This window comes from Hoplias malabaricus, chromosome 1 (assembly GCF_029633855.1).
Source record: "Hoplias malabaricus isolate fHopMal1 chromosome 1, fHopMal1.hap1, whole genome shotgun sequence".
In the NCBI taxonomy this organism is placed as follows: Eukaryota; Metazoa; Chordata; class Actinopteri; order Characiformes; family Erythrinidae; genus Hoplias; species Hoplias malabaricus.
The window spans coordinates 39,419,715-39,431,871 of NC_089800.1; the positions used below are offsets into that span (position 1 = coordinate 39,419,715).

The window sequence follows — 12,157 nt, forward strand, 5'->3', positions numbered from 1 at the left end:
GAGCTGTGAAGCCGTCCAGATCTTTTATACCAACTAACAGTCACAGAGCTTGTGATGAGGGGAGCACTCCAACCCACACAGAGAGGGAAAGACCAGTTACAAGCCTGGCTTAGAACAGCTGAGGCATCACAGAGAATTGAAGCAGATATCTCCCATAATAAGTCCATTACTAAGACCCTTACCCCAGTCAGGAGCCCTGAATAAGTTCACGTTGGTTGAAAATAGACATGTTTATTGTGAGAAAAATGTGAAACATCCACAGTAGTCAGAACAAGCCAAAGTAATACAAGAGTAAACAGTTGTTACAAACAAATCATACAGTTTTCATCAATTTTTACCACTGATTTCAAATATGTTTTTGTAATGTTACTGTGGCTTTTAGCTTTTGTTTAGGGGTTTTTATGAATTAAAGCCATAGGAGTAAAAACCTAAAGTAAAAGTGAAAACCTGCAAAAGCTTTAACAATAATGTGGTCTGTGAACTATTATGGCCATGTGAAGGTGCCCTCTACGTTTTCTCTTAGCTTATGACAGGAAGCGGTGAACAGGTGCAAAAAACTGTAATGCAGCATCATGAAAACTAAATGTAACCACTCACAACCTCATATCAGTAACAAACCTATTAGATGTGCATCAGCATGTCCAGGAAAAAACAGATCAAATTAATCAGTTACCATTAAAGTGTCAATTGCATGACTAAGAGAATTCAAATCTGATTGTTGCACTCGTGAATTTGGGACATTTCAGTAGTGGAACATAGGTCCACATAACAGTTTCAGATGTCTGTTCGCAGGAAATGACAGAGGACATCCACCTACAAAAGCATTTCTTACTGTGCTGCCTTCAAAGTCTTGTGTGAAGCATGGTACTAGTTACTGATGTGACATGGATGTAAAACACTTTGTTCAGCTTTTGACGCTTTTCAACAGGTTTGCGTTCACAAATGGTAAGTTCTGTTCTGACCATTCTTTAAATGTGATGAGATCAAATTGAGGTTTTGGCAATAATAAACCAAAGATATTTGATTGGTTAAGCACTTTTGTACAGGTCTGTAGAGTTGATTTCATAAATCGGTTAGTTGTTTCACACAGTGTATAAATCTAAAATCAAACTTCAGTGTAAAAACTTTATTGCCCTTTTCTTTGTGGAGGACAAACATGCACAGGAACATGTATTAGCAAGACGATCAGTGTCTCTCTGGGCACGGAGGTTTTGCTCCCATGTGTCTTACAAGACACAAACCAAACAGACGATGTGTTATGGAGCCAGAATTCCAGCCTGGTGACCATCCGGCCTGATGGAATTGTCAACTTCCAGGATTCCAGAGGTGGCAGAGTGATGGTTTTCCCCTACTTGTTTGACCTAGGAAACTTCTCCATCCTCATTAATGGGTTCCAGGACTCTGACCTGGGCTCATACTGCTGCCAGCTCAGCCATGAGTGCCAGAAATTGGAGATACAGCAGAGTAAGAGTGGAATTGAGCAACTAGAAGGTATGACTCTACTCTCCTAAGGAAAAGTTCAGGCAAACCTTGTTCAAATTTCATATTTTGTTCTGTTGAAAGCTGTTTGCACAGATGTGTTATTTCTAGTTGGTTAATTACACAAACATGACATTTGAGTGCTCCCAGGTGGTAGAACTCAAAAACAGCTTTGTTAATCTTTTTTTTATTATTATTATTATTATTAACTGAAGCTTAAAAGTGGCACGGTGGTGCAGCATGTAGTGTTGCAGTCACATAACTCCAGGGACCTGTGACAAATCCAGGTGACTGTCTGTGAAGAGCTTGGTGTGTTCTCCCAATGTTCGTGTGGGTTTCCTTCAGGTGCTCTGGTTTCCTTCCATGGTCCAAAAACACCCATTGCTAGGTGGATTGGTGACTCAAAGTGTCCATAGGCGTGAATGTGTGTGTGGCCTTTTGAAAGACTTGCCCCCCCCCAGGGTGTGTTTCCACCTTGCGCCCAGTGATTCTGGGTAGGCTCTGGACCATTGTGACCCTGAACTGGATAAGCAGTTACAGACACTGAAAGAATGAATGAATGAACTGAAGCTTGTTACTTTGTTATTGCTGTACAATCATTATTATTAAGTGCCATAGGGTTTGATACAAAATTTTCAGTCTTACAAAGTTTCAATCATTATTTTAAAATATATTTTAAACGTCTTTGTCAGGATTTCTGCCAAACGATGTCCTATTTTCTAACTGCTAGGTTTTTGTTGTACATAATTTAGTCAATGTGGCAATTTTATCAATAAAGGGGACTAAAAGCCAGGACATCTAAAATTTGCAGATGACTAAACCTGATGAAATTGAATATGATTTTAGTGTTTAAGGGAACAGTTTTTTAAAAAACCAAACAAACAAACAAAAAGACCCAATGTTTTCTGCTTTGATTTTCACAGTTTTACACATAGGGATATTGTGAGCTGTGTGAGGCTCACTGTAATATGAAAGCACAGGTTCTAAAACCAGCTGCACTGATTGTGGCTGTTTAGACAGGTTAAGAAGAGTGCTGTTGTATTTGACTCTTGTAGTATTTTGACCAAGGCATGTTTCTAACTTCTGGAAAATTAGACTTTAACTTGTGGAAAAATTGTCCATGAGATTAGATATTTTGTTGTTTTTAGATGCAAGTTGGAATTTCCAGTGGTACTATTTCATTGCTGCATCAGGAGGTCTCATTCTGCTCATGATTGCATTGAGCCTTGTTTATGAATACAGAGGTGAGTATTATTCTATTTATATCCTTTCAATTCTTCAATCCAGTACATTTTCATTTTGTGAAAATTCACATCTTTCTTTGCAGGAATGTGTTTAAAGAGATTTGGTAATACTTTTCATGTCAGCTCAGCACAAAACAGGGGTGAGTATTGTTTTGTGTCCAGTTCAGTCTTTACACACCAATATTTATTCATTACTATGATAACCTCTTTGTGAATTTTATCATAGGACCAACATCTAATCCCTCAGGAAAAAAACTGAGAGCAGAACACGGTGGGAACAGGGAGCGAGTGGTGAGTGATGATAACTATGAAACCATGGAGGGAGTGGAGCAGCAGGAGGATTATCAAAACATGGAAGGACAAGTGCAAGGTGGACAGTCTGAAGACACGGACAGAGATGAAGGGGACTACGTAAACACTGAGAGTGGACAGCGTGAAATTCATTATATCAGTCCTGTAGGGGCAGAGGCAGGCAGGCACCATAGTCAGACAGGTATGCAACGTAATGGAATGTGTTCTACCTCTTAGCTTACTGTCATTAATGTCACTGTATGTCAGTAAAATATCACGGTCAGGGTCTGGTACCTTAGTACCTTAGTACTTACTACTTACTTACTGCTCAGCACCTTAGTACATTTTCAAGATTTGCTCTTGAATGTTAAGGTAAGTTGATGTAGCAGGACTTTTCCAGAGTATTTTTATCAATAGCACACTTTAGTTAGTTTAGTTAGATTTAAATATATTTAAATATTTGGGGGACTAAATATTTAAATATATTGTATGATAAATATTTTAATCACAAACCAGTTGTAACCACTCAAATACACACCAATATCTGATCTTATAGAGTATCAGTAACTTTTGTGATTTGTTTCTGTTTTTCCATCATGACGTTTGTACAAAATATTCAAGACATTTCACATTTCATATCAAAATGACAAAAATGGAGATATATAGTTATACACAGAGGAAATATGATAACATTAGATTAAGGGTACTATTTTCATGCTTCAAATGTCAATTAAATGTTCACTTGCTGCCTAATCAAACCCACCACTCTACTTGAGCTATTTTAATGAGAAAATCTATGTTATTCACTTTACCAGTGATTTTATTGTGTGGCTGTTTGGTGGAATATTTTGACATTATTAACATTACTGGGAAACAGCATTTGAGAAAACATGTTATAAAGTTGAAATTGAAGCAGTAATAATAACTAAAACTGAAACTGAAATATGTCAGAATAGAAATTAAGTTTGCACAATTTTTTTCCCTCCAGGTCATGGTAGTAATGTATCTGTATATGGTAGGTTTTTGCTCATTTTATTATCCACTTTTATTTAAATATTTAACCAAAATATAATGATGTACAACTATAATTATCAAAGTGTGACTTTAAGGGAAAGGTACAAATAATTTTTGCTTTCATTTGCAAGTTTCTCAAAGGGTGCTGATCTCTGTAGTGATGTTGTGTAGAGAGAGAGGTTGTGACTGGCTTCACATGTTTCAGAGAAGCGTTGTGCTTGCCCACACCCTTTCAGTTTTGTTGCAACATCTGATGGGTGGAAGTGGCAATCACTAAACTTTGGGTAAATGTATTTTATAATTATATAAATAATTAGAATTCTTTGAATTGTAATAGGGCGGCATGGTGGCGCAGCAGGTAGTGTCGCAGTCACACAGCTCCAGGGACCTGGAGGTTGTGGGTTCGATTACCGCTCCGGGTGACTGTCTGTGAGGAGTTGGTTTGTTCTCCCCGTGTCCACGTGGGTTTCCTCCGGGTGCTCCGGTTTCCCCCCACAGTCCAAAAACACACGTTAGTAAGTGGATTGGCGAGTCAAGAGTGTCCGTAGGTGTGAGTGAATGTGTGTGTGTGTGTGTGTGTCTGTGTTGCCCTGTGTTGCGCCCCCTCCAGGGTGTATTCCTGCCTTGCGCCCAATGATTCCAAGTAGGCTCTGGACCCACAGCGACCCTGAATTGGATAAGCGGTTACAGATAATGAATGAATGAATTGTAATACAAAAAGCAATCAACGTATGCAATTTGCTCTCTCCTTCATCAATGCAAGGCTAAAGTGCGTTTGAGCATGCTACTCTACCCCAAATTAGTCCTGGGGTACTGGGATGACTGCCTGCCAGGAGGGTGTGTGCTTACTGCCCCTTGTGTACAAGTGTGTGTTCACTGAAATGGGTGTGCTACATGCAGAGAAACAATGTCATTGAATGTAGTACAATGACAATAAAAGCAGATATATTAAATTTTTAATTAATAAAACAATTCAATATATAATATTATGTAATAGAAAAATTTTGTATTTGCACCTTTTGTGAGTCAATAACTAACTGTTGTTCACTTCTGTCTGATTCGATTTAAAGAGAATGAGGAACATGATCCCCATCTTGTTCGCATAAGTCCACAACCTCACAACAAAGGTAATTCATCATACTTTTGAGGTCAATGTTTTGAAATGAAAATTTTGAAAATTTATTGTCAATAAAACCATTAACAAAGTTGTTGCATGGTTGTCAACAGCTATCAGAGAAGAACCAACTCAGTCAATTTTGAAACCATCTTACTATGGTAGGTCAGCACACACAACACACTTCAGCACTTGCAGTGCCTTACAGAAGTATTCAAAACCTCAGATTAAAATGTTTGAGGGTTTACATCATTTAATTTACAGAACATGCCTACAACTTTGAACATTTTCTTTTCTTTTTATTGTGAAGCAAATAACAAATAGGACACAATAACAGAAAACTTCAGTGTGCATAACTATTCACCCCCTAAAGCCATTACTTTGTAGAGCCACCTTTTGTGGCAATTACAGCTGCAAGTCTCTTTGGATAAGTCTCTATGAACTTGCCACTGGGATTTTTGCACATTTCCCCTTAAACCACTCGAGTGTTGCTTTAGTTTCTCAGTCCCTGCTGCTGAAAAACATCCTCAAAACATGATGCTGCCACCACCATGTTTCACTGTGGGGATGGTGATCTTGGGGTGATGAGATGTGTTGGTTTTGCACCAGACATAGCATTTTCCTTGGTGGCCGAAAAGTTAAAATTTGGTATCATCTGACCAGAGCACCTTCCTCCATATATTTAGGGAGTCTCCCATATGCCTTTTGGAAAACTCAAAATGAGCCTTCCTATTTTTGTCTGTAAATAAAATCCCTCTGCTTGGGAACTCTGCAGCTCCTTCAGGGATACCTTTGGTCTCTGTGCCATGTGGTACCATGTTCTTTACATTTGATGATAATGCAGTTGATGCTGCTCCCGGGGTTCATCAGAGATTTGTATATCTTTTTTATAACCCAACCCTGACTTGTAGTGATGTAACATTTAAAATGAGGCGTTGGAGCATGTGTCGAGGAAAAAAGCTGTATTGTTACCAGAAAAATCACGTGACTGATGATAAACAAGGCATCGGATTCTGTGGGACACGTGATCGTTCCATTTTGTGTGTCACTACCGCATAAAGAGCATTCGAGCCTCGCAGCACTTTGTGGGTTTTGAGTTCATCTATGTTCACCATCACAACACTCAGCTAATAATATTTCCATGCAAATACGCACTTTTATATTCATTGAGACAGAGTGGCAAAAATAGTTTATTTTAAACATAGACATTCCAGGACACTGGTTCAGGATTAATGTAGTCTGTCATATATCCCTTTGCACAGCAGGTGTCACTACTGAGAACGATTCAATGAGGCTTCAGGTAATGAACCTTTTGGCTGGAAAGCCCCACTGGTTCATGAAGAATCGTTTTGCCGTCACCACTGACTTGTACTTCTCAACAACTTTGTCCCTGACTTGTTTGTCTCCTTGGTCTTCATGGTGTTGTTTGGTTAGTGGTGCCTCTTGCGTAATGGTGTTGCAGCCTCTTTGGGACTTTTAGAAAAGGTGTGTGTATATATATATATATGGGTGCCAACATCTAATATTTTATTCAGAATAGAACACACATCACAGGTCAAAAGTTTAAACTGAGAGAATGTATCATTTTAAGGGAAAAATATGGTGTTTCAAAATTTCATGGCGTCAACAAATCCCCAAAAAGTTGGGACAAGGCCATTTTTTACCACTGTTTGGCATCCCCCCTTCTTCTTACAACACTCAATAGACGTCTGGGGACAGAGGAGACCAGTTTCTCAAGTTTAGAAATAGAAATGCTCTCCCATTCATGTCTAATACAGGCCTCTAACTGTTCAATCGTCTTGGGCCTTCTTTGTCACACCTTCCTCTTTATGATGCGCCAAATGTTCTCTATAGGTGAAAGATCTGGACTGCAGGCTGGCCATTTCAGTACCCGGATCCTTCTCCTACGTAGCCATGATGTTGTGATTGCTGCAGAATGTGGTCTGGCATTATCTTGTTGAAAAATGCAGGGACTTCCCTGAAAGAGATGACGTCTAGATGGGAGCATATGTTGTTCTAGAACCTGAACATAGTTCTCTGCATTAATGGTACCTTTCCAGACATGCAAGCTGCCCATGCCACAAGCACTCATGCAACTCCATACCATCAGTGATGCAGGCTTCTGAACGGAGTGTTGATAACAACTTGGGTTATCCTTGTCCTCTCTGGTCCGGATGACATGGCGTCCCAATGTTCCATAAAGAACTTCAAATCGTGACTCATCTGACCACAGAATCTTCCATTTTGTCACACTCCATTTTAAATGACCCCTGGCCCAGTGCAAACGTCTGAGCTTGTGGAGCTTGCTTAGAAATGGCTTCCTCTTTGCACTGTAGAGTTTCAGCTGGCAACGGCAGATGGCACGGTGTATTGTGTTCACTGACAATGCTTTCTGGAAGTATTCCTGAGCCCATTCTGTTATTTCCTTGACAGTGGCATTCCTCTTTGAGGCGCAGTGACGTTTAAGGGCCTGGAGATCACGAGCATCCAGTAGAGTTTTACGGCCTTGACCCTTACACACAGCAATTGTTCCAGATGACTTTTTGTTGTCATCTATGTTCTATTACGAATAAAATATTGACATTTGTCATCTCCCCATCATTGCATCATAGTGTCCCAACTTTTTTGGAATCCGGTTTGTGTATATATATATATATATATATATATATAGTGACAGATCACGTGGCACAGATTGCACACAGGTGGACTTCATTTTACTAAGCATCTGACTTCTGAAGGTAATTGGTTGTTATATTTAGCAAGGCACTGTATAACACTGATGGTAAAAAATTATTACTGCACTAACTAACCTCAACCCTGTAATCTTCCAGTCAACCAGTCAGAATTCTGCAAAGCTGAAAGTGCTGGCAAGAGGAAAAAACCACGTAAAAGAAAAAAGAAATGTAAGTAATTGTATGTTAATTAGACTTCAGTAACATACGTCGTAAGGTTGAAAGCAAGCCACCAACTATCAATTACAACTTTACCATAATTTTATTCTGTTAATAATGTGTTGTATTCCAATTTACATTACTTTTTTTGGCTGTTTTACTTCTCAGTGGTTTAACACAGTTTTATATATATATATATAACACAGAAATATATATATTTCCTGCTTTCACAATTCTTTATTAATACAAATATGCGACACTGCAAAGGAAAATAACCAATGTTTAATTTTTCTTTACTAAAGAAAAAATATTGGGAAAAAAATATATAAAAGGTGACCTGTACAAAATATATGGAACATTTTATATTTATAGTTGATGTTTGACTGGTTTGCCCAAACCTTTGCATGCATCTGTAGGCATTGGTCAACTTTCTGGGCAGTAATCATTAACTTGTTAAAAAATGCCTAAGAAAGTAAGTAAATAAGTAAACAAACAAATAAATGCAATAAATGTGTGTATTTATTTAACTTATTACTTATTTAAATAATTAATTTTGTTTTTGGTATCTTGAGGGGGGAAATGGCTTAATAGCTTACCCTAGAGATTCAGAAACTGATGCATGTCTTAAAAAGCTTTCAGTATATAAACATTCTTATGAACCCTTCCAATAAAGGTATTTTTGCTACCGTTTTGGTGGTAAAAATGACTAATTGCTCCTTTAAGTACAATGACTCTGCATGAACATGACAAAATTTATATGTTTCATTTTATCTTATTTTTTTTCCACCCGCAGCTCAAACTGAATATCAGTTCCGAAATCCAATATATGCAGACAGCAGTGTGGTGCCAAAAACATAGATGAATTTGTTGGAATTCACTGAAAATACAGTATGAGTGTGTGTGTGTGTATATAATAAGTGACGAATACATAAGGTCATTTTTTGTGTGATAATAAAACTGTAAAAACACTGTAAATAGCTTCAGTGTGTTTGTGTTTTACATATTTAACTCCCTTGGGTCATGCAATGTTAATAACTAAAATATGGTCAAAGTATATATCTTTTTTTAATTAAAAAAATATCCTTTATCATGAAGAAAACAGTGTTTAAATGACTTGGCTATTTTGTGCTACAAATGATAATCTATTCCATTTCGTTACATGACTGGAAAGCATGTTCATGTATTGCCTCCTGGTGGTAAACCTTATTTTTTAATGATAAAGTCCACTAAAAATCCCTGTCCTATTACTCACATTGGCAGCCTTGCAGCATTTGAGTATGCTTTCCTAGGTGTGTAAGGCGATAGAGTGTCTAGCATCTTTCCCTGTTGGGATTGTTCAAGAACGCCCCAAAGTGAGCCCTCACAGCTTTGCATCAGGCTCGCATTAGTGAAGGCTACTACCCACATTCCTCTGCAATTGTGTGACATTTCAGGTTTGTGAATCACATGTTTGAAAATGCTGAATGGGGGAAAAAAATATTTTCTTAATGTTGTTGACTTGTACAGATAAAGTGGACACAAGATAAATTTGTTCTGGATTTTATTCTCAGGATTGTGACACCTGTTCATCCTTCAATCCCACAAAAACGTGCACTCATAGATAACTCATAACCCCTCCATCACATATCAAAATACTTATTTATAACATTTTTAAGTTTTTTGAAGACTCTGTGTTATGTTTATAAGCAAAATGGGCCAAAATGGGGTGCATACTCAGAGCCACCAGTGAACATTACATGCTACATCACCAACAACCCCAATAGCACCTCTAGAGTGCATTTCCCCAAGAAATCTGTATTCTCCTTATCCACAACCACTGACCAGACCTTTCAGCTGTTTCTGATAACTCCTTCACAGCTGCCCTTAGTTTCCGGTCCCTGATGCCAAACTGCACAAGCAGGGATGTGGCTGATTTGGCTACAAATCCTCTAACACCTATCTCCACCAGTCTAATATGTGCCTGCCACCTGCGTTCCCTCACCTCAGCCGCCAGGTCTGTGTACTTCAGCTTCTTCCTTTCGATGCTTCATCTACTGCGTCCCCAAATGGAACTGTTAACTCTTATCTTCCTGAAAATGTACTCCCTCGTCATCAAACCTATTTTCTGCTGGGGGAATAGTTCTGAGATGTTAAATAGTTTTTAACATGTTGTGCTGTATTCTTGATCATTCTTCACAGAAATTAAATGACACCATGTCCTGTGGAATTAGGAGAGGCGAGTCCTTCAAAACTGTACTGCCCAGGAAGGCCTCTACACTTGAACATGAACACACCTGTTGGAAATCTTTAGGTAAATGTGGTGTAGTGGCTTTGTAGATGCAGTATGAATAATCTTTGGGTTAATGAGAGTACACCCTTACATATTGTCCAGTAGAGGGTCTCTCATCCTTTTAAGGAAAAAGTAATGATTCTGTCTGCTGAAGGAATCCGTTGTTAGTTTGACTCATCTGGAGAGAGATTTACTTGCCATGCCTCTGTAAAGATTTACAGGTTAACAAAGAAAAATAATCCAAGGTCTGTCTAAGTTACTACAATAAAGACATTGCTTTACCTTAAGGTATCTAGCTGTACATTATCGTGCATCATTTACATTTTGTTTTTGCATTAAGCCTGTCAGATTTAGCTACATTTTAACCTAATGAACATCTAATTATTAAATAATAAGCTAAAAAGTCATCACAGTTGGACTGTAACAGACAACATATCCCTTGAATTGGTCATACTTTTAAACAGCTACAAACTGTTGCTCATTGGCTCCCTCTGCAGACAGCAGGTAGAAACAGGAAGCGGTGTGTCGCATTGAGTTCCAACGTCACCAGTGAGCTCCACCTTCTCCACAAGGGAGCTGTCAGCAGGGGTCTTTGGCGTCTTGTTCCTGTCTGCCCCAGAGCTGGGGTCCAGTGTTCCAGGGGGACATATTACATTCATACATTAGAAACACGACTAGACCACACAAGGATGCAGCACCAACTGAGGCTGCTTCTGTGATGAAAACGTCAGTTTTGGGTGGGTTTAGGGTGTTAAAGGGACAGCAACATTGCTGAATAAACGAAGAAAGGTTCGGGGGTTTTCAGCGCTTTCCTTTCAGATAGTGATGCCTGTAAGATTATCAGGGATTAATTAAAAAACATTAAAACATTACAAACTTAAATTACTTATTATTGTGCAAAATATGTATGTACGAGTCATTGGATATGCGTCTCTGGGGGTCTATGGGGCAGTGGGCTGGCCTCGGCTGGCCCGGACGCTCAGCTTCTGCATGATGATTGGATGATCTCTCTGAGGCTGAATCCTTTTTTGATTGACAGCTAAATGAGCGAATTAGCGATCCTTTGGTGTAAAGATCCGTGGGAGCACAGGCGGGCACACTTCACATGGGCCAAGGCCGTTTAAGCAGCCTAGCTCTGCCGGCCCTTGAGAGGACACTAGTCAAGTCACTGGAAAAATCCCTTGTTGGTACGACAGGGTCACAGATCATTTTCTTAAAAAGGAACGGAGGGTAGAATTTACGTATAAATAATCCGACACATTTTATGATGTAGGCCGAAATTGAGCTTCCCCTCCTTGAAAGACCAGCATCCGCCACTGTCATGAGGTAAGGGCACACGGAGACTGGGCTGATCCAGCAAGTGCACATGGAGTGCACAAAGGATCCTGAATGCACTGACTGTCATGTAAGAAAAATGTAAATTCAAAGTAACATCATACCTTTACAGGTTTTAGGGCAGTTGAAAAGAAATAAGATTCTGAGAATAAAGTCAGAATAATCTCGGAATAATTCTGAGACAAATCTCAGAAAAACAGGTCCGAGAATAATTCAGAGAATATAGTCAGAATATTTAGACAAACACTGTTTTAGGTTATTATTTTTTATAATATGGAGTCAGACACTCTGAGTTGTGAAAGAAGCAGTCAGTGAAGTCAACAGAACAATTTATTTAACGCATCCACACGACATGTCGAACAACCCCCGTCAGTGCAGCCCCTGACTGTGCTGCATAAGGCTTTAGTTTTAATGTAAAGTCTGAGCTGTAACGTGATGGAGCCTCGTGGGCATGCAGGATTTTCACTCGATCTGGATCCGTCATTTTCGGGATCTTTATTTGTATCCTGTGAAACTACAT

General features: G+C 39.0%; 1 protein-coding gene across 2 annotated transcripts; it reads left to right on the plus strand.

Annotated features, from left to right (window-relative positions):
- Positions 1 to 785: 785 nt before the first annotated feature.
- On the plus strand, positions 786 to 8,996 carry LOC136665718 (uncharacterized). Of its 2 annotated transcripts, none has more exons than XM_066643416.1 (10): positions 786 to 945; positions 1,150 to 1,491; positions 2,628 to 2,723; positions 2,807 to 2,863; positions 2,950 to 3,216; positions 4,003 to 4,029; positions 5,099 to 5,155; positions 5,256 to 5,303; positions 7,974 to 8,045; positions 8,827 to 8,996. In XM_066643416.1, exons 1-10 carry the CDS (start codon positions 885 to 887, stop codon positions 8,889 to 8,891), a joined length of 1,092 nt encoding a protein of 363 aa, XP_066499513.1. In that variant the 5' UTR covers positions 786 to 884; the 3' UTR covers positions 8,892 to 8,996. The 2 variants fall into 2 exon arrangements, with proteins under 2 accessions (XP_066499513.1, XP_066499521.1); XM_066643424.1 differs by having other exon boundaries at positions 1,366 to 1,491.
- Positions 8,997 to 12,157: the final 3,161 nt, after the last annotated feature.